Source organism: Saccopteryx leptura, chromosome 3 (genome assembly GCF_036850995.1).
Source record: "Saccopteryx leptura isolate mSacLep1 chromosome 3, mSacLep1_pri_phased_curated, whole genome shotgun sequence".
NCBI lineage: Eukaryota > Metazoa > Chordata > Mammalia > Chiroptera > Emballonuridae > Saccopteryx > Saccopteryx leptura.
Window position 1 is genome coordinate 2207711 of NC_089505.1, and position 25239 is coordinate 2232949.

Here is a 25239-nt window from a genome sequence, read left to right on the forward strand (position 1 = left end):
CCCCCCAGAGCACCCCAGGTGGGAGCTGGAGGCACACGTGTGTCAGGAACACGCAGCTAAATGTCATGAGGTGCTACAATGGGATCCACGGATAGTGGTCAGCCCTTTGTGCTTGGTTATTTTAAATTTATCTCTGTACCATTCAGAAAACCACACTTTATATATAGATAAAACTCATTCAGTCAAAAGAAACGGTCTGATCCAGTTCTCCCGTCCACCTCTTAGGTCAAAAGATAAAAACACCAAATAAAAACAAAATAATACAAAGGAACAAAAATAATTCGATATTGTTGAGTAGGAGCCTAGTCCATGGCAACATTCTGCCTCTTGAGGCGGGATCCAAAGTGACCACGTCAACAGCCCCCCAGGAAATTCAATAAGTGAAATAGGACGTACTAAATCCAAGAGCAATCCCTGAAAAATGGTTAACAAATTTATTATATTTTTCAAATTCATGATACAAAATCTACAGGTATGCCGTCTGGTCCGGCCAAGCCTTAGGAGTAATTAGTGAAATTATTGCTACTTTCAAAAGTGACAGCCCTTGTAGTCGTCTACTATATGTTCAGATCCCTTTTTTTTAACTTTAAATGACCATTTTTGTAAGTTGAAATCAAGAGAATGTCCCTTTTATAATAACTAACTTAGTCCTTTCATAGCTCATACATCTATCTATAGGAAAATGGAACATTATTGATGAAATTGTTTACTACCAGTGAATAGGACTGAATAATTAGTATATAATTATATCTCCATGAAAACAATGAAAAGGAGCTGAAGATAAAAAATGGAGAAGAACCCAACAATTATATATATAACATTATATGACATAAGCATTACGTTAAGAGCGACATGTACGAGATCAACCTTTTCCTTTCAAAGGACTTAAAACAGATACGAACGCAAAAATAAACTAATTTAATCAGCCAGGCGAGACCGACACCACTCGCTTAAATGGACTCAGAAATGATAGATTATGTGACTTCAGTCTTTCCATTCTGCTTATAAATCACAAAGGCAACAAATGAGTAGCTTAAGAGGGCAGCATAATGTACTTTCTCTCCAGAGTGCCTCCCGAATCCCTTGACCTCTGTTTTGCATTCCGGTGACTCGGGAGCTCTGAGGAGCAATCTCAACCCGTCCTGTGCACCTCCTTCAAGAGTAAGCACTCCTATGAAATTGGTTTGTTCCCTGAATAATGATGTATTTAAATACATTCAGCACTTAGAGAAAAAGGTAAAAACTCCACTACAAAAGGATACATTTTTTCTTAAGATAACTATTTATCGTTAAGACTCAATTCAAAGAAGCTCCCACAAGTCAGACAACGCGATGCCAATGTCGCTCTAAGTGGTGACTGGGACATTTGGCACCAGGTGGGAGTCTGTTCCCTTTTAAAACATAATAAGTTTCAGGATGAATCTACTGCACATCAGAAATAAAAGGATTTTCTTTTGGGAATTATTCATCAAATTAAATAAATAAAATTTAATATCTGCTTATGCATCTGCCTTTTTTAGATATAATTTTATTTTAAAAAATAACCCTATAAAGATACAGGCAATAGGACTACCTTCATTTTATAGACGAGAAAAATAGAGGCCAGAGACTTTAAGTGACCTGCCTGTCCCAGAGAGTTTGACGCTGAAGTATCCACACCCACTTCATCACCACGGAATTCCTAATGATTGCACCTAGTCCGTGACATTCTTGAAGTGTTCCCTTCTCTGTTCTAAGTAGCAGTAAGTGTGTTGGATATGACACCATGATAAAAAACATGAAAGGCATTCAGGCTTCCAAAATAACAGCCCATATCGCAACATTACGCAGAACGAGGCGAGTCCGAGAGGCCCAGGGGGTGACGGGGGGATGGTGTTCCCACGTCGCAGCTTCTGAAGCCCTAGTGTCCGAGTTTTAAATCACTCTTGAACTTTCCTAGGTGTTTTTATTTTCTCTCCTTTCGGAACAATGTTTGATGAATTATGCATAAGCTGAATGCAAACACTCAGATCTAATCCCCTTTGAAATACTTAAGGATATAAAAACAAACAGCAAATATCCTAGGCAGAACCTGCACTGAGATTTCAAAAGCCCACACGGGTGAAATCAAGTTTGTGATCTACCTCAGCACGTAACCATCAGTGGGTTCTCACTGCCTCCCTCTCCCCGGAATGTCGGAATGCTTATTAATCTAAAAAGCAGAGCTCTGTGCCATAATTAGTCTGCAAAATAAGCCATACAGGAGTAACATCTCTGGAAGCAGGAAGGCCAGAGCCAACCACAGGAGAGGACACACTCACCGGCACAGAGAAACCCAGGGGCGCCGACACCCTCCATGGAGTGAAGTGGACAGAAGTGCAGCCGACACAATAGAGAGGTTTCTTCCCCAGACAAATGTGTGCTTGTCTGTGTCAAGAAGGTACACTCACAAAAGGCTAAGACTTTTTTTTTTTTTACATCAGCAGGTGTTTCAGGCTAGAGCACTCTACTGACGCCAACTAGGAATCCCGGCTCCCGGCCACAGAATGCTCTCTTAGGCTTCCTCGCGCCCCCCCCCCCCCCGCCCTCCCCATCCTCACACAAAGCCTAGTAAGGCCATACTCGCCCTTCCGAAGTTGTTTTCCTTTAATTAAACCTCTGCTGCTAAAAGGTTAGGATAGGAAAGTAAAACTCTCCCTGTCCCGTTTAATTGTGTTTTCTCTGTCTTAGGGCATCGGTGAAGTTATAGCTATAATAAATCATTTTTATTACACATTCGACTTTATCTCCTATTTATTTCATACATAAAGAATATAAAAGACAGCAGAGTAAATATTTATCAGTGTTAGCCTATTCATTTGAGCTGCGACTCAGACTCAAGCCCACCCACAGACAGGAAATGGACGAACTCCACTCTTGTCACTTAGCAGTCATAAGTGAGTTTTACGCTTTGAAGAGCTTTTCCACACCAAGTCTTGGTTCTCTGACAATAAACTCAGGCTGGTTACAATTACTCGGTGAGAGGGAGGAAGGAAAAGGTAGAATTTGGTGAGCAATCTTTTGGTTTAAAAGCGTTAGGGTGGATGGTATAAACACGTATTCATGTTTCTTAAGTTCTTCTCTAAAGGGTGATAGCTATATTAAATGAAATCGTAAACAAAATCAGGTTGGGTGGATGATGGAATTTGAGTCCAATAACAGACAGCAGAATATTTGAAATGAGGACACCAGTGAATAGTAAATTCCACAGTGCAGAATCTCTGCTCTCTCATCTGTCAGACTTCCTACGAGACAGGCTTCTGCCTTATAAACTCTAATAAAACGCATCCTCTGGTAAGATTTGGGGGATTGGTTAGCTCCCGAGTCTCACTCCCCCACACGCTGTCTACCTGGGAATAGGAGGGCGGTGAAGGCAGAGCAGACCTCTGAGACGTGAGCCTGTTAGATAAACCCACAGACCCTGTCTCGTCAGCCTCTTCTAAGCTGAAGGAATCTCAGCGTTTTCTCTCTCCAAGTCTGAGTTTATCCATGGCAATCCCCGCAGATGTTTCATAAATCCGCCTGGCACACAGATGTCAAGACTTCCTTTCAACAGAAAAATAACATTTTCGAGGGTTCTGAATTATGTAAAGGGGTAATTCGGGGCTCCTCTCTGACTGACCCATTCAAACAGCCGAACGTAGATAAAACTAGGGTCTCCCTGAAGGGGTGCCTTGCTCTGTACAGACTGCTGCCCTTTGATCCTGGACTCCAAGGCTGCAGACTACTGACCAGCTGTTACCATGAGGTGCCAGACCCTTGGCGGAACTCGAGAGGAAACCCACACTGACCTACATGAAGAAGGCCAGCCATAAGCTTCATTAGCATGGCCACCCTTGGGAAAAAATGCTTTTTCACTATTCCTGAAGGGTCTGAGGATCTCATTTACACAACTGTACTTTTTTTTTTCCCCTGAAGTTAGAAGTAGGGAGGCAGTCAAACTCCCACATGCGCCTGACTGGGATCCACCTGGCATGTCCACTAGGGAGGCGATACTCTGCCTGTTTGGGCCATTGCTCCATTGTGGCTGGAGCCATTCTAGTGCCTGAGGTGGAGGCCATGGAGCTGTCCTCAGTGCCTGGACCAACTTTGCTCCAATGGAGCATTGGCTGCAGGAGGGGAAGAGAGAGACAGAGAGGAAGGAGAGGGGGAAGGGTGGAGAAGCAGATGAGCACTTCTCCTGTGTGCCCTGGCCTGGAATTGAACCTGCGATTCCACACAGCAGGCTGATGCTCTACCACTGAGCCAACCGGCCAGGGCCTACGCAACTGTAGTCTTAATACAAAGGACTCACTGTGCGGCTGCTCTCTGAGTGTTGTGATATGCATCCTACCTTCCTACTGTCTTCCACTGGGGCAGATACACTTGGGAGTGAAACACACTGGCCATTCATGCTGTCCTTTGCAGGATTCTCCTTTGTATACTAACAAAAAATCATGGTAGAACAGCATTCTCTGCTCCAATTCAATCTAGCCTCTCTCCGTCCTGTATTCCAGAGTAAAAGAATTTTAAGTAAATCTAGTTTACAAATGAAACCGTGTCATTGCTGAACGCCTTGCACTGTGGAAGTGTCTGACACCAACAGAAGGGGACAGTTCTCGAAGCGAAGTCTCCTCGAGCCATTCCAACCACAGCGGCCACCTGGCTGCTCCCGTTTCCAAAAACGCGAGTGTGTGACTCTCAAGTCAGTTCTGAAAACATGTGCAACTAGAATACACGGGTGTCAAGAACTGTTTATTTTTGTTTTGTTGAACTATTTGGTAAAGGCTTTAAAAATAAATACAAATCATGTCTATTCAGACTCATAAGGTGCCAATGATTCTGCTTGAGAAGCCAAGGAATACGCCCTCACAGTCCGTAAGTTTTATTGTCCTTACACTTAGTGAGAATCAGTCTTTAAATGTCTGAGAATAAGTTAAATTCTTTTCTAATTTCTCATGTTAAAAATCACCTATTAATAAGCACTGTCCCTTTAAAATAGGTACAAATAATACATTTGCTTATTTTCTGTAGGAAGAGAGCATGTCTATTCCACTGTGGAAGAAGACAGAACTTCTTTTCTTTTAACTGAACTTTATCTTGAGGTCCTTGTAGACCCACATGCAGTTGTCAGAAGTAATACAGAGAGGTCCTGTCTCCCCCAGTGGTAACAACTTGCCGAGCCGGATGGCTCAGATAGAGCAAAGGTTATGCAAAGGTGGTGGGCGTGATCACTGCTCGGGCAAATATAGGAAAACACCCATGTTTCTGTCTCTCTCTAAAATCAATCAATTAAAAAAAAAAAATAGAACATCACGACTGTATGGCCAGCACTGGTCCAGGTGAGATACAGAACACCTGTCACCGCAGCTCCCTCCTGCTGTCCTTGGCTGTCCCTCACTCTTCCCACCTGTCCCCTCCCACCCTCTCCCTGCCACCTAAGAACCGCTCCGCTCTGCTCCATTCCATCACTGTGTCATTTCAAGAATAGTTTAAATATGGACTTCTTGAGTAAGCGACTATCTGGGGTTGGCATGTCTTCACTCGGCACAATTCCCTTAAAATCCATCCAGGTTTCCGTCAGCAGTCTGCTCCTGTCACTGCTGAGTAGAGTCTGGACGGACCACGGTGTGTCTGATCCCTGCCCGCCGAAGGACGTCGGGTGGTTTGGGGGGACGTGAGGGAAGCTGGTGTGAACAGTCACGTGCTGATGGCCTCGTTCCTCCGGGATCCGTAACCCAGAGAGTGGCCACGCGCCCTACGCTGAGCTCACGCTGGGTGTGTTTGAGAGGCTGCCCTGCTCTCCCCAGGGGGGACCCCCCCTCTCTCCCCCCCAGCAGCATGTGAGTGCCCTGCTCTCCCCAGGGGGGACCCAGCCCCTCTCTCTCCCCCCAGCAGCATGTGAGTGCCCTGCCCTCCCCAGGGGAAACCCAGCCCCTCTCTCTCCCCCCAGCAGCATGTGAGTGTCCTGCTCTCCCCAGGGGGGACCCAGCCCCTCTCTCCCCCCAGCAGCATGTGAGTGTCCTGCTCTCCCCAGGGGGGACCCAGCCCCTCTCTCCCCCCAGCAGCATGTGAGTGTCCTGCTCTCCCCAGGGGGGACCCAGCCCCTCTCTCCCCCCAGCAGCATGTGAGTGCCCTGCTCTCCACGTCCTCCCGAGCTTTCGGTGTGGTCGGTATTTGATATTCCCGTCACTGAGCTAGTTCAGTGTAGTTACAGCTGTTTCTTTCTTTTTTTTTTTTTCTTTTTGTATTTTTCTGAAGCTGGAAACGGGGAGAGACAGTCAGACAGACTCCCGCATGCGCCCAACCGGGATCCACCCGGCACGCCCACCAGGGGGCGACACTCTGCCCCTCCGGGGCGTCGCTCTGCCGCGACCAGAGCCACTCGAGCACCTGAGGCAGAGGCCAAGGAGCCATCCCCAGCGCCCCGGCCATCTTTGCTCCAATGGAGCCTTGGCTGCGGGAGGGGAGGAGAGAGACAGAGAGGAAGGAGGGGGGGGGGTGGAGAAGCAAATGGGCGCTTCTCCTATGTGCCCTGGCCGGGAATCGAACCCGGGTCCTCCGCACGCCAGGCCAACGCTCTACCGCTGAGCCAACCGGCCAGGGCCTACAGGTGTTTCTTATACCTCCATAACTCACCAGGCTCCATTCCTTCAGGTCCGAGTGCAGTGTGGAGACCTCACTCCCCGCCTCCCAGATGCAGCACTTCAACCAGACAACCTGTTTTTTGACGTCCATGTTTTTTTTTTAATTTTTCAAGATTCAAAATCTTGCCAATAACCAAATAGAACATATCAGTACATAAAAAAAGAATAATACTCTCTAACAGTGCTTCTCAAACTGGTCTGTGGACATAGTCTCTACAAACTGAGGATTCTACGAAATTGTTTAAAGTGTTGTGATATTAGTTAGATTATAATTTCGAATATATTCTTTACTAGTTAAAAAGACAAAACTACTTTTTTAATTATAAAAATTTCGTAATGTTTGTGATCTTAAGGTATCAAAGTGTGGCCTGAAGCTTGGGGGCAGGCATCAGAAATACTTCCCAGCCCTGGCCAGACGGCCCAGTTGGTGAGTTAGAGCAGTGGTCAACCTGGTCCCTACTGCCCCCTAGTGGTGGTCAACCTGGCCCCTACCGCCCACTAGGGGGCGCTCCAGCTTTCATGGTGGGCTGTAGCGGAGCAACCAGAGTATAAATAAAAAGATAGATTTAACTATAGTAAGTTGTTTTATAAGGATTTATTCTGCCAAACTTAGTGAAAATCCGACATAAAGTACTTGGTAAGTAATTATTATTATATGCTTTAACTTGTTGTAACTCTGCTTTATAAATTTTATAAAGTAAAGTTACTTCCCTACTTTATAAATCACCATTGCTGTGGAACCAGTGGGCGGTTAGAAAGTTTTACTACTAACAGAGATACAGAAGTGGGCGGTAGGTATAAAAAGGTTGACTACCCCTGAGTTAGAGCATCGTCAGGATACACCAGGGTTGTGGGCTCTGTCCCCGGTCAGGGCACAAATAGGAGTCAACCAATGAATGCATAAATAAGCGAGACAGCAAATTGATGTCTCTTTCTCTCTCTTTCAAATCAATACTTTCCAAGAGCAGTGGAGACTCTTCAATGTGAGGAATCCTACCCAGCCCGGGGTAACCATCTGTCTCTCTCTGCCCAGGGCGCAGCCCGCAAACACATTTTGTCCTGGAGTAATTATTAATAGAACATTTTTTTCATTCTCAAAAGTGTCCCATTTTGTTTCATATAAGCTATCACGGCCACATTATCTATGATTGTGATGAAAAGAAAGAAAATGAAAACAAGAGGGAAACCCAGCCAGTATATCCACCCCTGTGCCACTCCGCACCCTCGGTCCACCAAGGGGTTCACTTCGCGCTTGTTACTGGGAGCATGAAGTAGCTAGCGCCTGTGCACGGCTCATTTTCTCTCTCTCCCAGTAACTCCTCATTACACATTCTGCACTTGTCCTAGAAAGTTCAGCACATATAATGATAAAGGGCAACCGAACAGCAGTGAGTAAACCATTGTAAACAATTGTTCTGAGACTGTAGAAGGATATCACAGAATACCAATACTCTTCAAATTGCATACCTTAAAACAATATAACCAAAAAAACTTCAAACAAATGTACAACTTCCTAGTCTTTCAAATAAAACTCTTCTCTGTAAATAACATGCTAGCTTCTCAACACCGAAATCACTAAACTGTGATCTGGTAAAAGATACAGAAGTATCAAGTTTGCTTTTCTGATGTCCTCAGGTGTACCTAAATTCATAATTTCATAAAGTATATGACAAGTTGCTAGAATTAAGGGTAAAGCTGTAAGATTATCAGTGATATATACCTATTAGCATATAAAGAAAAATCATTATTAATAAGAATATATAAGCTGAGTTTGGGGTTGCTGGCATACTTTTTCCTGTCATTTGAATTTTTTCCTGTCCCCCTCCCCTCATACTCTCTTTTTGGTCACCATTTCACTTTTGTCTGTGTCCATGAGCCTCAGTTTTATATATAATTAGCATACAGTAATGCCATAATCAGAAAAATAGAGCCTAAGTAAATTAAAAGAGAAATACTAATGTTGGAAAAATAAAGGATATTATGAAAATGCCAACACTCTCACATCATATTATTTAAACAACATTTACTTATGTTAGATGTAGTTCAAGGGGTTTAGAGGGTATTCATAACATCCTTGTGCATTTTTTAAAGTTTCAAAATGTTGCAGGTTAATTAGCTATATTATCAAAACAGTCTATAATGTTCCTGAAAATAATAGGTAAAATTTTCTTACAGATTTCAAAAACTTGAATTCTTTAACAATCGGATAGGATGAACCCTGTCGGTGAAAGCTGGTTTTCATGACTCACACATTTTTAAATATATATGGTGTATGTCACTGCAAATACTGCCAATGAAATAACGTGGCTTCTCAGAGTCCTCCCCTCCTCTTTAACATTTACAACCCAAGCTACTAAATTCTCAATGTCTTTGGTCTTCCGAACTCAGATCTTGTCATATCTAAAGCTTAAAGGAATGAGGGTAATAAACTACTGCCCTTTCACACTTACGGCAGAATGACCTGTTTTATGGAATAATGGTCTCCCACTGTGTATGTACATTTTAAACATCATAAAATTGACTATTTGTTGAAAGGAATTTATGAGCACCTGACTGGATGAATCCTTTTATAAAGCAAAAATTTGTGTCAGTCATATTTTATTTTCCGTTTTGTAAGTCTAATTTATTAATACAAAAAGAACACAAATAGAGCAACTTCCCTATAACATTAATAAAGATATAACAACGTTGCCATGTCCTGGCTGTGCTGGTTCATGTTTTGTGTTAACTTGACTGGATATGTGCCCGAACCTTGAGTCATACCTTGGTCTAGCAGAGCTTGTGAGGGTGTTTTGGATGAGATAACATTTGAATCAGGAGACTGAGTAAATCTGATGGTTCCCACCAATATGGGTGGGACCCCTCCAGTCCATTGAAGGCCTGAACAAAAAGGCTGACCCTCCCGCATAAGAAGAAATTCCTCCTGCCCAATAGCATTCTAGTCAGGACGCTGGTTTTTCCCCCGACCTTTGGTCTTTAGCTGAAATAGCAATTCGTAGGTCTCATGCCTATCAGCCTATAGACTGAGCGACCCCCTCACCGCTACCAGGTCTCAGGCCTTCGGACTCAGACAGGAACTAAGCTTGCGAACTGCAGATCTTGGGATTTGTCAGCCTCCATGTGTGAGACCATTCCTTATATCAATCAATCAATTAATCTACCTAACTATCTCTCTACCAACCTACCTACCTACCTGTCATATATATATGATTATCCTATTGGTTCTGTTTATCTGGAGAACGCTAAGTAACAAATATATTAGCTAATAAACCTATATTGATAGTAATGACATCAATACTAACACAGCTTATATGAATACAATGAATTATGTTCAAACAAAATCTTATATAAATACTGAGGTCTTAGTCATTTTAACCATCTAATTGCAAAGATCATCAATTTTGGAATATACCACTATATTAGAAGCCATTTTCCTTGTGTAGTTCTGAATAATAAGTTTAAAATTACATAGAAGAGATTTCAGAGTTGGGGGGCTAGAAGAAAGAGTGATCCATTATTTGAATGGGGCCTAAATATCTGGTTGCATGAATTAACAAGAATTCTTTATAAATAAAAATTATCAAACTATTATAAATAATATGTCAAAGATTAATGTTTTATATTGCATACTGGTAGGTGTAAAAATATTAATTTTTTGAATGTTAAAAACACGCACAGAAGCATTGTTTATGAAGTAGGAAAAAGTATATAACTCTTTCCAATTTGCTCCTAGTAGATACAGAGTATAGCAAGTAACTGCTATATAAGAATAATTTAAAAACAATAACACCATAATGAATCTCTGCTGAACAAAGCAACGATAGGTTTTTATTTGTACAGAATTTGTCCAGAGGAATTGTATAAAATGATTTTAAGCTTACTCAATTCAAGTTCCACCCGTCTTAAGGTAAGTAAACCCTGCATGTCTAAGAGCTAAATATTTATTTATAAACTCCACAGTTGTTTTTAGTGAAACTATATAAATATTATACAAACACACAAGCCACATACGTACAAATACACATATATATGTCTCCTTAGCAAAATATGTATGGCGTCATTGCCTTAACTCTTTAATTTTTGTATGATCCAGGATGAGGTAGTCTTTAAGATGATCTCTTAGACTCTGGAGTAAGTGCCCAATGATGATTACAGTCATGATGACGATGGTAACAAATGCTAACATTTATATAGCACTGCAATTCTCAACCCATGTGCTGCAAGAGGTTTTAAAACATGCAACACCTGACTACTTAGAGGCGCTGACCTCTTTTCCCTTAGGTTACAGATAAAAAAATGACAACAGCCAACACAACAGTAACTGTCTGGTGTGAATGAATCAAAATTATACCTATTTTTTTTTGTCAGATCGACAAAAAATATTGTTTTTGGTGTGCTGAAGAATTTTAGTAATTAGTTTGTGTGTTCCACAAGATGAAAAAGGTCGAAAACTGCTGAAGAGTGTTTATTCTATATCATGTTCTGTTCTAAGAGCTTTATAGAAATTAACCAATTTAGCCCTTACAAAATTCCAATGGAGTAGGTACTTCCTGTTTCGCAAATGAATACTCTGACACAGAGAGGCTACATTTCCCAAGTACGTAAGATACAGTCTAAATAGTCATTTAGAGCATTGTTCTGTAAAATGGAGGTTGTGGGTTAATCCCCAGTCAGGGCACATACAGGAACAGACCTATGTTCCTCTCTCTCTCTCTCTTCTTCTCTTTCTAAATGAATAAAATAAACATTTAAAAATTTGTTTTGCCTAGCAGTGCAGACCAGGGGCTCGGGGACACCCTCTAGTGCTCCGCCTTCGCTCATTACACAGCCCTGGCCCTCGGGGGGCCCCTGCAGACCGGCCCTCACCAGCCAGGGTCCTGGACTGCACTCCTAAGGCTACCAGGCCACCACTACTGCCACCAAGTCCCCAGGCCCTGCTCTTCCGCCTGTCCTCCAGTTTTCTATATGTTCCTTTACCAGTCAGTAATTTCCTCTTCTACCACACCCTCTCCAGAGTCCTGGGGTGGGGGTGGGGGGCGGATGGTGTCCCCTTACTGCTTTTCCTGCTCTGTAAATGAATGAATCGCTGAAGGTGACCTACCATAACCATGTAGGTCACCTTCAGTGTGGGCCACGGAGGCTCAGCTGCATGAGCTGACAAGAGCTCTTTCCAAAGAAAAAGTATCGATCCATGTGACTCAAGTGAGCCCCTAAGCTCCACACCTAAGTCCTCAACTGTCTGCCGGACACACCCACATGCCTCCTGCTGGACACGCCCACATGCCTCCTGCTGGACACGCCCACACCTCTCCTGCTGGACACGCCCACACCTCTCCTGCCGGACACGCCCACACCTCTCCTGCTGGACACGCCCACATGCCTCCTGCTGGACACGCCCACACCTCTCCTGCTGGACACGCCCACATGCCTCCTGCTGGACACGCCCACATGCCTCCTGCTGGACACGCCCACACCTCTCCTGCTGGACACGCCCACATGCCTCCTGCCGGACACGCCCACACCTCTCCTGCCGGACACGCCCACACCTCTCCTGCTGGACACGCCTCCTGCTGGCATCACCACGTGAGGAGTCAGGCATGCTCCCCACAGTCACAGGGGCTCTGCTTCCCAGTTCCCTCAGAGCACACTGCTACTCCCTCTAGCTCTCCACACATGAAACTCAGCGCCTGGCCAGTCCAGACCCTAGGACCGCAGCTCCAAGTTCCCTTCTCGCCTAGTCCTCCGCGGCACCTCTAGTTCCAGCAGAAGAGAGACCCACGCTCTCCCCCAGCACGCCCCACAGTCACTGTCCCTCTCTGGAATCCCACGCGAGCTCCGACTCACCCAGGAAGTCTTTCTCTGTGACTTCCACTGAGGCCTGTTTGCTCCACCGTCGCAACAGAACGATATTTACGTTTCCGTTTTCATTGGCCAGTTACCATGTCCTTCTGCTACAGCTACTGGATATTGCTAATATATAGCTGCAGCCGATGGCTCAGGCTAATCCTTCTGCTTTAAAACCCCTACATAACGAGCTGGCTCCACCAAAGCAGTGATGAGTTTTGCCTGCCGCTGGGATCCCTCATTGGAAGTGTTTGCCAAAATACTCTAAATCAATAAATATTGTACATACATATGTTTGTGAAAACCGATCGTCTGTAGCAATTCGTCTGACCTATCGGCCCGACTGGTATCGGAGGATGAGGTGCTTTAGAACCTGAAAATCCAAAACTCGTGGTAACAGGAAACATTTTGTTCCAAGGAGGTGCTTTAAAATCCTTTATTTGTGAAGAAAACCTTTCTTGGATTTAGAGGCTAGTAGGTACAGTAAAAGCTTTTTAGTTGACTGAAATAAAAATAAAAAATCAAAACACTTTTTTAACACAGGCACTTCCCTTATAAAAACCAATTGCCTAAAAGCCAAGCACAGCACTTTGCTCACAATGAGCAGGTGCCTGGCCATCAGCAGGAAGAGCCCTGGAAAGGGGGGCGATTTGCATTTCTATAGCTTCTTTTGTGTACTGGAGCTCTGAAAGCAGTCCACAGGGCACTTAATACACCCAGGAGAGGAGGCAGGGACAGGTCCTCACAAGGACATGCAGTGCCCTCCACAAGGCAGCCCCCCAGCTGTCAACAGGAGCCCCCGTGGACGTGGGCAGAGGAAGAGGGGAAGGAGCCTGCTGGGTCCTCAGCACCCCCTGGCCCACCCTCAGGAAGCTTTCTTTCCTGTCCCCCGCGAAGAACAACTCCAGTCCCTGCTGAATGGTATTTGCTGGCGTCTGTCCCCAACAGATAACAGTCTCCGCGTAGAGGTGACAACACAGTGCTTTAGTCTCCTAACAAGTTCTCTCACTTCCCAGAGAAATGCTGTTCTGGGTGACACTGGCAGAGTGAAAGGGGGGTGGGGCCTTCCTGGTTTCGGGAGCCATGCGCTGAAGCATGCAAAGTTAGGAAGAAAGGTGGACTTCCCCTGTGCTGTACCAGCAGCTTCAGAACAACTTGAGGGGGGGGGGGGGTGCAGGAACTCCCCAGGCCTGCTGCGCACAGGCCCTGAGCCCTGCACCCTCTGTGAGCCCCAGCGCGCAGGTTCCACTGTCCTCCAGGGGTCACACTTGGGTTACAAATCCCTCACCGCACCGGGAGTGAGCAGCCTGATTTGGAACGATTTATTTGAAGCCTTCCTCATTAAGATTCAAATGGAATAAGTAAGGTAGAAATTGAACAGACACCGAAATCGTGCCTTGCTGCTCCCGTAGTCAGTAAACATTTATCCACTAAGCCCAGCCTGTGTGTTCTCTCTCTCTCTCCCTCCTTCTCTCCCTCTCTCCCTCTCTCTCTCTCAGGATTGTTCTTCCAATCCTTCCGCTCGCTGTTTCAATGCATAATTAAGAAGGTCAGAATTAATGAAGCGGTGTGGAGTAAAGTTCAAGGAATCCCCAGGCACTATTTATTCTATTAGATCTCAGGCATGAATGTCAGCCCGGCAGCGCCGGCCGCATGAGCAGTGGAGCCGGCGGCAGCCCGGAAGAGCTCTCCGAGGGACACTCACCTGCACCACCCAGTCGTTCCTGAGCTCCTTTCCTGCGAAAATCACTCGCAGCTGGTCAGCTGGAACCCCCTGTCGCTTAGCAACCGCCTCCTTGAGCTGGAAGATGCTGGTGGCAGAATCCACCTCCACTGGGAATCCGTGGCTGGAGTTGAACCTCACAAACACTGGCCGAGAGAATCGGGAGGGAGAGAGAAAGGGAGCATTACTCAAAGCCCCTCAGTGGTAACAGCAGCATCTCCCACAGACCTCCCCCTCCCCTGTTATTCCGGGAAGGGCTCGCATTTTCTGTCACTTACAACTTAATCCTATAGGGTAGCACTTGGAGAAAAATGGAGTTCCCATGTTACCTTAGGCTGTGACCCGCAAACAAAATCGCACGCTCCCTTTGACATCTGTCCTGGGGAACAGGGACTCGAGCAGAACAGTTGCTTGATAGCAATTGTCAGAGTCCCCTGAGTTTATCAATGAGACGCGCCCCTGACGGCCCTTACAAACACGCTCCCGTGACAGAGCCCCTCTTGATGAAACTCGAGCACGTCGTGTTAGCACTCATGGGACAGTGAGTCCTCACTTGTTGTGGGTAGGTTCTGTGACTTTAAGCAAAAATGATGGGCACTGAAACCAGGTTCACTATCGGCTAATTGATACAAACAGAGGGAAGTTTCTATGGCATCTCATCACATTTCCACAGAACAAAGTTACTGCAGGACCTGCTCTGTAGCCATGGAAACAATTCTAGCCATTTTGTAAAGCCGGGTAAAGACCCCCCTGGGGGTGGGTGTCTGGGAGCCCTAGGCGCAGGTGGCCCTGCGCGACTCCACTGGGCCATATTAGTGTACACAGCTGCCTTTTCTTTTGAAACTGGTGACACCACTTCTCGTACTGGGGCCTCTCCGTTCCCAGGGACCCCGCTGGAGCCCCAGCATGCCTCTCCTCACTGCCATGGCCACGCCTCGTCTCAGTGGCTCTCCCATCGTCCTTCCTTTCCATTCCCGTCACCTCGCCCATGAAACCTTCACCAGGTGTTTATGATGGCCTCCCAGCTGAAGTCTTGATATACTCTCCTTACTTCCAGACGGTCCCATACCATTCTGCAGAGCAGTCCAGAGTGTGGACCATTGTGTAGTGCTCCGATTCTTAACGCCTCGCACGGTCCCACGGGGAGAGACCGCCAGCCCCCTCTCATCCGGCACAAACCTATATCCCAGCATTTTCCCGGCTAGCCCCCATGTGTATGCTGCTAACCGTTCAGAAAACAATGCAGAAAACCACGGGGCCGCCTCTTGCCTTTATTCATGCCACGCCCTCCATCACGGCACCCTACAAAAGCTGGCTTATCTCCATGACCTATCTCGGATGTGACCTCCTCCAAGATGCCACTCGCTGTCAGCCCCTGGGGGCTGAGCTCCTCTCCTCAGGGCTCCGATGACATTAGCTTAAGGCACTGCCACACTTTCTCGTGGAAACAGTAATGCACAGAGGTCACCAGTCCACCCTGCAGCCAGGCGGGCCTATGCACCAGTCCCCACGGGCCCTGAGCAGTGCAGCGGCCTGGGGTGACCACGGTCACCACCTCTCCAGCTCCTGGTCTCCTAATGTCCCACCTCTAAACCAGCAGGGAGGGTGTCTGCTCAGAGTCTTTGCAATCATCACACGGTAGCCTTGGATGTTGGGGATGCACATTTTACCTCCTAGAAAAGATTACAAACTGCTCGAGGCCAGGCTGTACCACTGAGCGCGGTGCCGCATTTCAACATCGCATTAGCGCTCACTGCGTCTTAGTTAAAATTTGAACTGTCCACTGGATCATAACTCTAACCAAATAATAACTACAATGCCAAGAACCATCCCGCGCTTGCGATGTGGCTGAAGCCATCCCTTCCGTCGCCGTTTCTGAGCTTCTCACTGAGCTGGTGAGGTCAGTGTCATTGTCCTTACGAGACAGAACAGGAAAGGGAGGCCCACACAGCTGGACTCGCTTTTCCAAGGACATCAGCCCCTTTGCACTGGCATCAGAATCCTCATTCCACTCCCCCTTCCATTCCCATGACCGCAGGCTGCCTGGAGCACTCTCAGGAGAGCAGCCACAGCCCCTCTCCCTTCGGGTACCAGAGAAACAGGGCAGCCAGTAGGCTTTGCGAGGTAACTCAGAGTCCCCGCATAGGAGGCCAGCAGGACCTGCGGTTAACATGACAAAAGTTCCCCTGCGGAGCTGAGAGCAGAGAACTGGGAACAGGGGCGAAAACAGCGGAGGACACAGAAACGACACCAGAACAGGAGCAGGTGGCATGGGAGACAGCGCCAGAGCAAAAGCCTGGCACTTGTCACCAGCGTGGCAAATACGCGGGAAGCCTAAGGACCGGAGGTGACAGAAGTGTCCCAAATAAAGAAAACTGACGAAAGGGAGTGACGGGGGATGAGGCGCTGCTGATGCACTTTTCTGTACCTGTCACAGGGCGCCTCTGAAAGCAGGGGACAGAGGGGGTCCCGGAAGCCCCAGGGTTTACCCACAGCATCCGCAGGTCAGGGACCACAGGGACAACCAGCGCTCCTGGGGCCAGTGAGCGCCGATGGGGACAGAGGGGGTCCCGGAAGCCCCGGGGTTTACCCACAGCATCCGCAGGTCAGGGACCACAGGGACAACCAGCGCTCCTGGGGCCAGTGAGCGCCGATGGGGACAGAGGTGTACGTCCAGTTCTGAACTTGACTTCCGAATAGTGTGAGGAGACTTGAAGAAGTCAAACCCCCACAGAGGGAACGAATCCATCACCGCTGTCTCCTCTTTCCACCTCTGACCATTCACAGACGTTCGGTTGGGTCTTGTTTTTTGAATGCCCGTTTCCCTCCTGGCATCGGCCACTGTGCCCCGCGTGGTCCTCAGTAACACAGGACATGTGGTTTCATTGGCACCTGCTGGACCCCTCCCGTTGCTGGACCCACTGATTCCAGAGTGCCAGGGGTCTGCGTGGACTCTCCTTCCTGTGGAATCTGGGTGTTCTCCTGGGGCCGTGGTATCTGTGCTGCCCGCATTGTAGTTAATGTCAATTCAGTATATTTTCACGGGAAAATTTCACTTAACACGATTTTCACTTTATGATCTCATTTTAAAGCCCGACTGCCCCACATTGTTCTTCCTCAGCCCACCCTGACGATCACAGGGGTCCGTGGACCTACCCACCCCCAGGGCCATCTCCTACCCCCTCACGTTGTGAAATGGCTCGTAAGAACTCTGCTCGTTCTTACGGGGATCTCGAAACGCTCACATACACGGTAAAAGCAGCCTGCCACAAAGCACAGGTGCATGCTCGGCTGGCAGGAGGTAGGCGCAGTTTCCACCGTAGCTGCCTGCCTTCATGCCTCGACCCACTCATTAAATGTCGACCGCATCTTACGCATTTATCACGAGACTAGGCTAGTGAAAACTTTTAAACTAAAATTAGTTAAAATAATTACAAAACAAAATGTATGTATACTTAAATATCTACAAATGTGTACTGTGTGTGTGTGTGTGTATGTGTGTGTGTGTGTCCAAGTTAACAAAAACTACTCAGTGTGTAGATTACACTGGGGAACAAAATTTTTGTTGCATCCACAAAAACACTGTTCTTACCTAATTCGAGTGTGCTGATCTCAAATCTGACATTAGTTTTTCTCTGTAAACTACAGTTTTTTTTGCAATTCAAGATTTTAGGTTTTCTTCTTATTGTAAAATTTTCAACATTTTGTTTAACGTAATGAAGTAGAATGTCTTCTTGGGCATCATCTTTGTGAAAATATAGTAATTTATAGAATGTAGTAAATACACTAATACACTAAAAGATATGACTGCATCAGAATTTGTATACAATTTCAAAATACAACATATTAAAACACTTATTTTAATCATAAAATTTGCGTTTGTAGCTCTTGCGTTTGTATACTTGTTGAGGACAATCTCGTCTGATGTTCCAGCAGTAGTCTGCTCATCACTAACAGCTCCAAGATTTTCGGGACACTTATCAAGGTGACTGTTCAGGAACTGAATCTTAACACTTATGTTAGATCCAATGTCGCAGAAAGCCAACAGCATCCTTTGAACCAGAAGTTCATAGTTTTCTGCTTCTTTGTTGCCAAGGAAGTTCTTCGTAACTGCCACAAAAGACTGCCATGATGCTTTCTCCTCCTTATTCATCTTCCTGGAAAATTCTTCATCACGTATGAGGGTTCGAATTTGAAGTCCATTGAATACACCTGCTTTTATCTTCTCAAAAGACAAGGCAGGAAAAGCAGAAATAATATGTTGACATCAGTCACTTTCTCTATTCAAAGCCTGAACAAACTGCTTCATTAATCCAGGTTTGATGTGAAGTGGGGGAAAAATGATCCTGTCTCGATTAACTACAGGTTCATTCACAATATTTTGCATCCCTACTTCCAGAGCTTCACGTTTCGGCCACTCCTTCTGTGTCCAGTGTTTGTCCTGAGCTTGGCTGTCCCACAAACACAGAAAGCAAGGATACTTCGTGAAACCTCTTTGTTGTCCTGGCAAGAAATTTACCATTTTAAGATCCACACAAGCCTGACCAGGTGGTGGTGCAGTGGATAGAGCGTCGGACTGGGATGCTGAGGACCCAGGTTCGAGACCCCGAGGTTGCCAGCTTGAGTGAGGGCTCATCTGGTTTGAGCAAAGCTCACCAGCTTGTACCCAAGGTCGCTGGCTCGAGCAAGGGGTGACTCAGTCTGCTGAAGGCCCACGGTCAAGGCACATATGAGAAAGCAATCAATGAACAACTAAGGTGCCACAACAAAAAACTGATGATTGATGCTTCTCATCTCTCTCCATTCCTGTCTGTCTGTCCCTAATCTATCCCTCTCTCTGACTCTCTCTCTGGCTGTGTAAAAAAAAAAAAAATCCACACAAATGATCCAGTTATGCTCCTCATACTTCAGAAAGTCAAGGACAATTTTTATGTCATTATAATCTTCTCGCAGATGAGTTGAATAACCAATTGGGACTGCTGCATAAACATTACCGTTGTGTAGGAGAACACATTTCAGACTCTGTTTAGAGCTGTCAAGAAATAGCCGCCATTCTGTTGGACTGTAAGTGGTAACACCTAGCTGGCTGAGAAGACTACGGATATCATGACAGTAAACAAAGTGTTTGTCTTCGGAAAAAACGTCCACAAAAATTTGTTCATGCTTCCTGAAATGGGATACTTTAGCTGACCAGTGAAGTACATTCTTTTCTTGAAGCCTGGAGGCTAATAACTCAGCTGCTTTCTTTGATAGGCCCAAATCTCTTACTAAGTCATTCAGTTCGGGTTGGCTAAACTGCTGAGGGTTTAATGACTGCTTGGCATCAGAAGAAGACCCTTCAGATTCTACAACCATTTCCTCATGCATCTTGTCAAAATACACTTGATCACCATGTTCACTTTCTTCGTCCTTAGAGGAAATAAAACCATTGAAAACTGGAACTGGGAGTGTCTCAGAGTGTGGGGTAGGTCGTATTGCTGAAGGAATATTAGGATATGCAATCATATGGGGTTTTTTCTTGTCGATGCCCTATGAATCAGGCAGAAATAACAGTCACTGCTGCGGTCCTTAGGTTCACGCCAAACCATGGGAATACCAAAAGGCATTCCTTTGCATTTTCCTTTTGTCCAGTCACAAAGCATTTCCTCACATAATTATGACAGACAATATGAGGAGCCCAATTCTTGTCTTGATAGCCAAGGGGAACTTGAAAATAGGCAATATATGTATGTGTCACAAATGATGAAATATTGCGCCTTTGACGTTGAAGTGTGTAACAGCCACATATATAACAGAAGGTGTCAGGACTATTCTTATAATTATGCCTACTCAAAGAAGCCATGATTCAATCTTAAGACAAAATAAGAGGGTGTTTTAATCAGATAATAATTTTTTACATTTAAAAACAACTACAATTATATAAATGTTTTACAATTTGTAAAACATTAATTGCCTTGTGGTTATGTTCAATATAAGAGTCATTGCCCTTTACCTCCAATTTAAAAGCCAATGCATGCCATTAACTGTAACAAAAAGAAATTAAAATTGCATAAAAAATAGAGCATGCACCAAAAAACAGATTTCATATTTGGAATCAGTGATGCAGAAATATATAGAAATAGTTCTAAAACTTCATGCAACAGAAAATGAAAAAAAATTTGTTCCCCAGTGTAATATATACAATAATGTTTATTTATATCATGTAGATATAAATTAATCTATGACATCTTAATATTAGTGTAAGAAATAACTATATATTATTATTATATGTATATGCTTGCATAGATATAGCTGATAGACACATATGAACATACAGAATTTTGTCAACCTAGATAAATGTGAGTTACCAAATTGGGCGTGGCTGTTTTAAGTGACAGCCATTATTCTGTGCTGATTGTCACTGAAATGCAGCTGATCAAGGAGTCATAGGCACTGGCACTGTCTGGTCTGACAGTCGTTTCTAAACCCCAGAGGAAACGGAAGCAGGCAGCTAAGAGCAACGGGAAGGACAGTAACCCCTCCTACGCACAAGGTACAAAGGACAACAAAAACACCTACGTAGATCCTCCTCTAGACACTTCAAACTGTGACCAAACTGTGGGTTACTCTCCTGGCCCTCACGAACGTCCCTTTCCTGGGAATGCGGCCCCCACCGCAATGGTGAACCCCTTTTAGAGTGGAGTGCAGAACTGTGGTCTCAGTTGAGCCCAGCCAGGTCTGAGTTAGGAAACCAGGTCCCTGACAAAAAATTCCTATACTTGGCCCATGACCCCCTCCCCCTCCCCTGCATCCTCCTCCCCATCCCCTGTCCCCTCCCCATCCCCTGCGTCCCCCTCCCCCTTCCCCTGCGTCCCCCTCCCCCTCCCCTGCATCCCCCTCCCCCTCCCCTGTCCCCTTCCCTGTTCCCTGCATCCCCCTCCCGCTCCCCCTCCCCCTCATCCCCCTCCCCATCCCCTGTCCCCTTCTCTGTCCCCTTCCCTGTCCCCTGCATCCCCTGTCTCCTTCCCTGTCCCCCTGCATCCCCTGTCCCCTTCCCTGTCCCCCTGCATCCCCTGTCCCCTTCCCTGTCCCCCTGCATCCCCCTCTCCCTCCCCACCCCCCTCCCCCTCCCCTGCATCCCCCTCCCCTCCCCCTATGTGACAGCCCATCTTTCAGGTGGCACAGGAGGGCAGTGAACATGGCTTCGCTTGAGTGAAGCTGCAGGAAACAGCGCCATGGAAACATTTGATTAACCATCAGGACGAGGAGATTATGAAATTATCCCCCAGAATTAGGTTGCATTTTTGGAACCACAGCTCAATAAGAAGTGACCCTGCATATACAATTTAACCTTATTTGGTTGTTACAAGGATCCAGGTTATTACTAACTGTTAGTATTTTAAAAATCTATTATTTATACCACATAACTTAATGCTTGGTTATGTGCTATCTGATATTGTCCTTTATAAACTTACAACATTCTTAATTCCTGTCTTTAAGTTGTCTCGGACCAGAAGCCCCCTTTCGCTCCTCCCTCCCCCCTGTCACAACGAAGACCAGGCATTTTGTGTTTTGTAAGGACTAACAAGTTACCAGATCAACTCCCCTGCAGCAAACAGCTATAATATCGGGACTTCATACACAAGCAGATACCCGAAGGCACAGAAAAGCAAACAAAGGGAGGGACATTCTGTCAGGGAGGGCACGCCAGGAGAAGCCACATCCTGCCAGCCGCTGTCAAAGACTTCATCGCGCGGCCAGGGACCCTCCCTGCGACATGCAGGCACGCCGACCCGTGGCGACACCAGTCTGCCCAGTGTGAAGAAGCAAAACAGCACATCGGGGAAACTTGCTTCTGAGAAGCGAGGGGAATCCCAGAAGGGCAAGAACGAGGAAGGAGTTTCCAGATTCTGTTCCCGCTTGTCGCTGGCTGACCGCTGCCCAGGAGGGCGCACACTTCCTCTGAGTCTCCTGGCGGAAAAAAGACCCGCTCAGGGACGGGACCGTAACTCCTCACTCTTTCAGTGGAACCAGCACAGAGTGACTTCCTCCCAAAGAGCCCAGTGCGGGAAGAATGGACGAGAGGAATGCCACAGTAGAGAAGTCTACGGGAAGCACTCTGGCCAGGTGACCAAGGTCAACGTCAACAGCGGCAAGTCATTCTGAGACGGCCTACTCTGGACACAACGGAATGACAATGGCATTTTATCTCTGTGGTCCTCCTTTCAAAGACACTTAACCCTTGTGCAGTCTTGAAAAAAATATCAGACAAAACCCAGCTGAAGGACAGTCTAAAAAGCACCTGACCAGTACGTCAAGCCTTCAGGGGAATCAAAGACAAGGTACGTGTGAAGAGCTGTCACCACCCAGAGCAGCCGAAGGACACGTCTATGTAATGACCAAGAGTGATGTGGGATTCTGGATGAGAAAAAAAGGATATTTGGTAAGAAAACAAAGAAAATCTGAGTCACGTTTGGACTTTAGTTAGTAATAATTATCAACATTGGTTCATTAATTGTAAAAATGTAGTATAATTATATGAGATGTTAAAAACAAGGAAGCTTGTTTGATGGAGGAGAAAACTCCCCGTACTATCTTTGTAACTTTTCTCTAAAGCTAAGACTGCTCTAAATAAAAGCTCATTTTTAAATAATATCTGGACTGATTCCAGATCTACTGTCCAAAGAATAGATCATTTTTCAGTTCAAATCCAACCAAAGTAATTGCCTCATAAAACAAACAAACAAACAAAAGCAATAACTGCCATCAGAGAAAGAGAATTCAGACTTCCCAAAAATTACATTCATAATGTCCAGGATACAATTACAAAGTCGCCCAACATTTGAAAGAACCAGAAAAATAAAGCACGTTTTCAGAGAACAGACTATCAGCTAAAACAACCCCTGAGGCACCTCTAAGTCTGAAAAGAGACAAAATTTTAAGATGGCTAGTAAGTAGTACTATCCTCAAGAGCAGGGGTCAGGGACCTTTCTGGCTGAGAGAGCCATGAACGCCCCATATTTTAAAATGTAATTCCGTGAGAGCCATACAACGACCCGTGTACATTACACATTATCCAATAAAAATTTGGTGTTGTCCCAGAGGACAGCTGTGATTGGCTCCAGCCACCGGCAACCATGAACATGAGCGGTAGGAAATGAATGGATAGTAATACATGAGCATGTTTTATATTTTTACGTTATTATTTTTTTTATTAAAGATTTGTCTGCAAGCCAGATGCAGCCATCAAAAGAGCCACATCTGGCTCGCGAGCCATAGGTTCCCGACCCCTGCTCAAGAGAGTAAAACAAAATATTCTTGTAATGAATGGAAGGACAAGAAAGATAAGCAGAAAAATGGAAATTATAAAAAAAGAACAACATGGAAATTGCAGAGGTAAAACTTAAATTAAAAAAAAAAAGCAAAAACACTGGCAATATAGAATTCTTTATCCAATGAAATTATCTTCCAGGAATGAAGACAGAATAAAGACATGTTAATGTGAAGGAGAACTAGGAGACTTTGTCCAAGCAGAAGCCCCTACGAGGAACGCTGAGGGAGCCCCACACTGAAGAGAATGGATCACGGGGAAAAGCAGAGCCTCAGAAAGAAACACCGGAAATGCTAAGTGTCTCAGTAAATACAACAGACAAGTACATAGGGAGATTTTTTATTTGCTTTGTTCATCACAATTTCTTTAAAACACGTACCTGTTTGTGTAGATTAAACTGTATTCCCCCACTTTTCATGTTGAGGCCCTATCCCTTCATGTAATGCTATTTGGAGAAGTGGTCTTGAGAAGGTAATTAGGTTTAGATAACTTCATGGGGGTGGGACCCTAGTGACAAAACTAGTGCCTTTATACTCTAAGAAGAGACACAACGAGCTCTCTCTCTCTGTTTCTCTGTCTCTCTGTCTCTCTCTCTCTCTCTTTCTCTCTCTCTCTCTCTTTCTCTCTCACTCTCTCAGGGGGGACTACCATCTACAAGCCAGAAAGAGGCCCTTCCAGAATGTGATCTCGCTAGCACTCTGAACTTGGACTTCTAGCCTCCAGAACAGTAAGAAAATAAATTCACATTATTTAAGCCATTGAGTCTATGGTGCTTTGTCGTGACAGCTGAGCTAAAACAACATTCAGAGAGAAAATCACACTTTCACGTGGAGTTTAAAACACAGACAGCTACGACCAGGACGACAGCAGCAGAGGACTGGGGGGTGGACCGGGTCCTCCCGGAGCCGGTCATCTTCATTCGGGGTGATGGTGCAATATTAACAAAGCAACAGTCACGTAAACATTTGACAATATACATTATAATTCTTTGAGTCAATATAAAAATGAATTAAAATGTTAAGCTAAAAAGCAAATGAAAATTACAGTGTTATTCTAAAAAATATTGAATTTCCAATAAGACAAGAAATGAAAAACAGGAAAAAAAACAGGAGTGGGGGGGGGACAAATAGAAAACACAATGAAACGGTGACTCAAATTCAACCATATCCACAATCACATTGCATTTGAATGAAATGACACCACAACGGAAAGGCAGAGATTGTTAGAGTGGACAGAACAAGTGAGACCCAACTATAAACTGCTTACAACAGCTGCATTTTAAATATAAAGACATACTTGGTTTAAAAGTAAATGAATTTTTGAAATGCTAAGCAAACTCATTATAATAAGGTAGGAATGGCAATATTAATATCACGTAGATTCAAAGAAAAAAATATTATTTAAAGTAAGTGTATCAGATTGTGTCGTCACCACTTGAGGTGGAAAGGAAGGCTCAAAACATCCCAGCACGCGCCCGCTCCTGCCCCTCTCTGAGTCGGGACAGGTGTCTGTGCCCACCTAGCCAGACCTGGCGGGCGCCTGCGGCCTCCCTCTGCGCACAGCCTCCCAGGAGAGAGAGGGACGATAGTGCGAGCACTTCCTACCCCCCCCTTGTCAGCAGGTACAGGCCAGGAAACAGGCCACAGACACCGCTAAAGAGATCACCTATGTACGGCCCTGAGGCCACTGTGTGTGTCTTCCACAAAGGTATACCCGCT

At 45.5% G+C, this 25239-nt stretch overlaps 1 protein-coding gene across 1 annotated transcript in view; it reads right to left on the reverse strand.

The window, feature by feature from the left end:
* The window catches only part of PRKN (parkin RBR E3 ubiquitin protein ligase), an 893077-nt gene that overhangs the window by 665483 nt on the left and 202355 nt on the right, over positions 1-25239 (reverse strand). The window contains exon 2 of the mRNA XM_066372515.1: positions 14194-14357. Coding sequence (XP_066228612.1) covers positions 14194-14357 — 164 coding nt within the window. The remainder of the gene's footprint in view (positions 1-14193; positions 14358-25239) is intronic.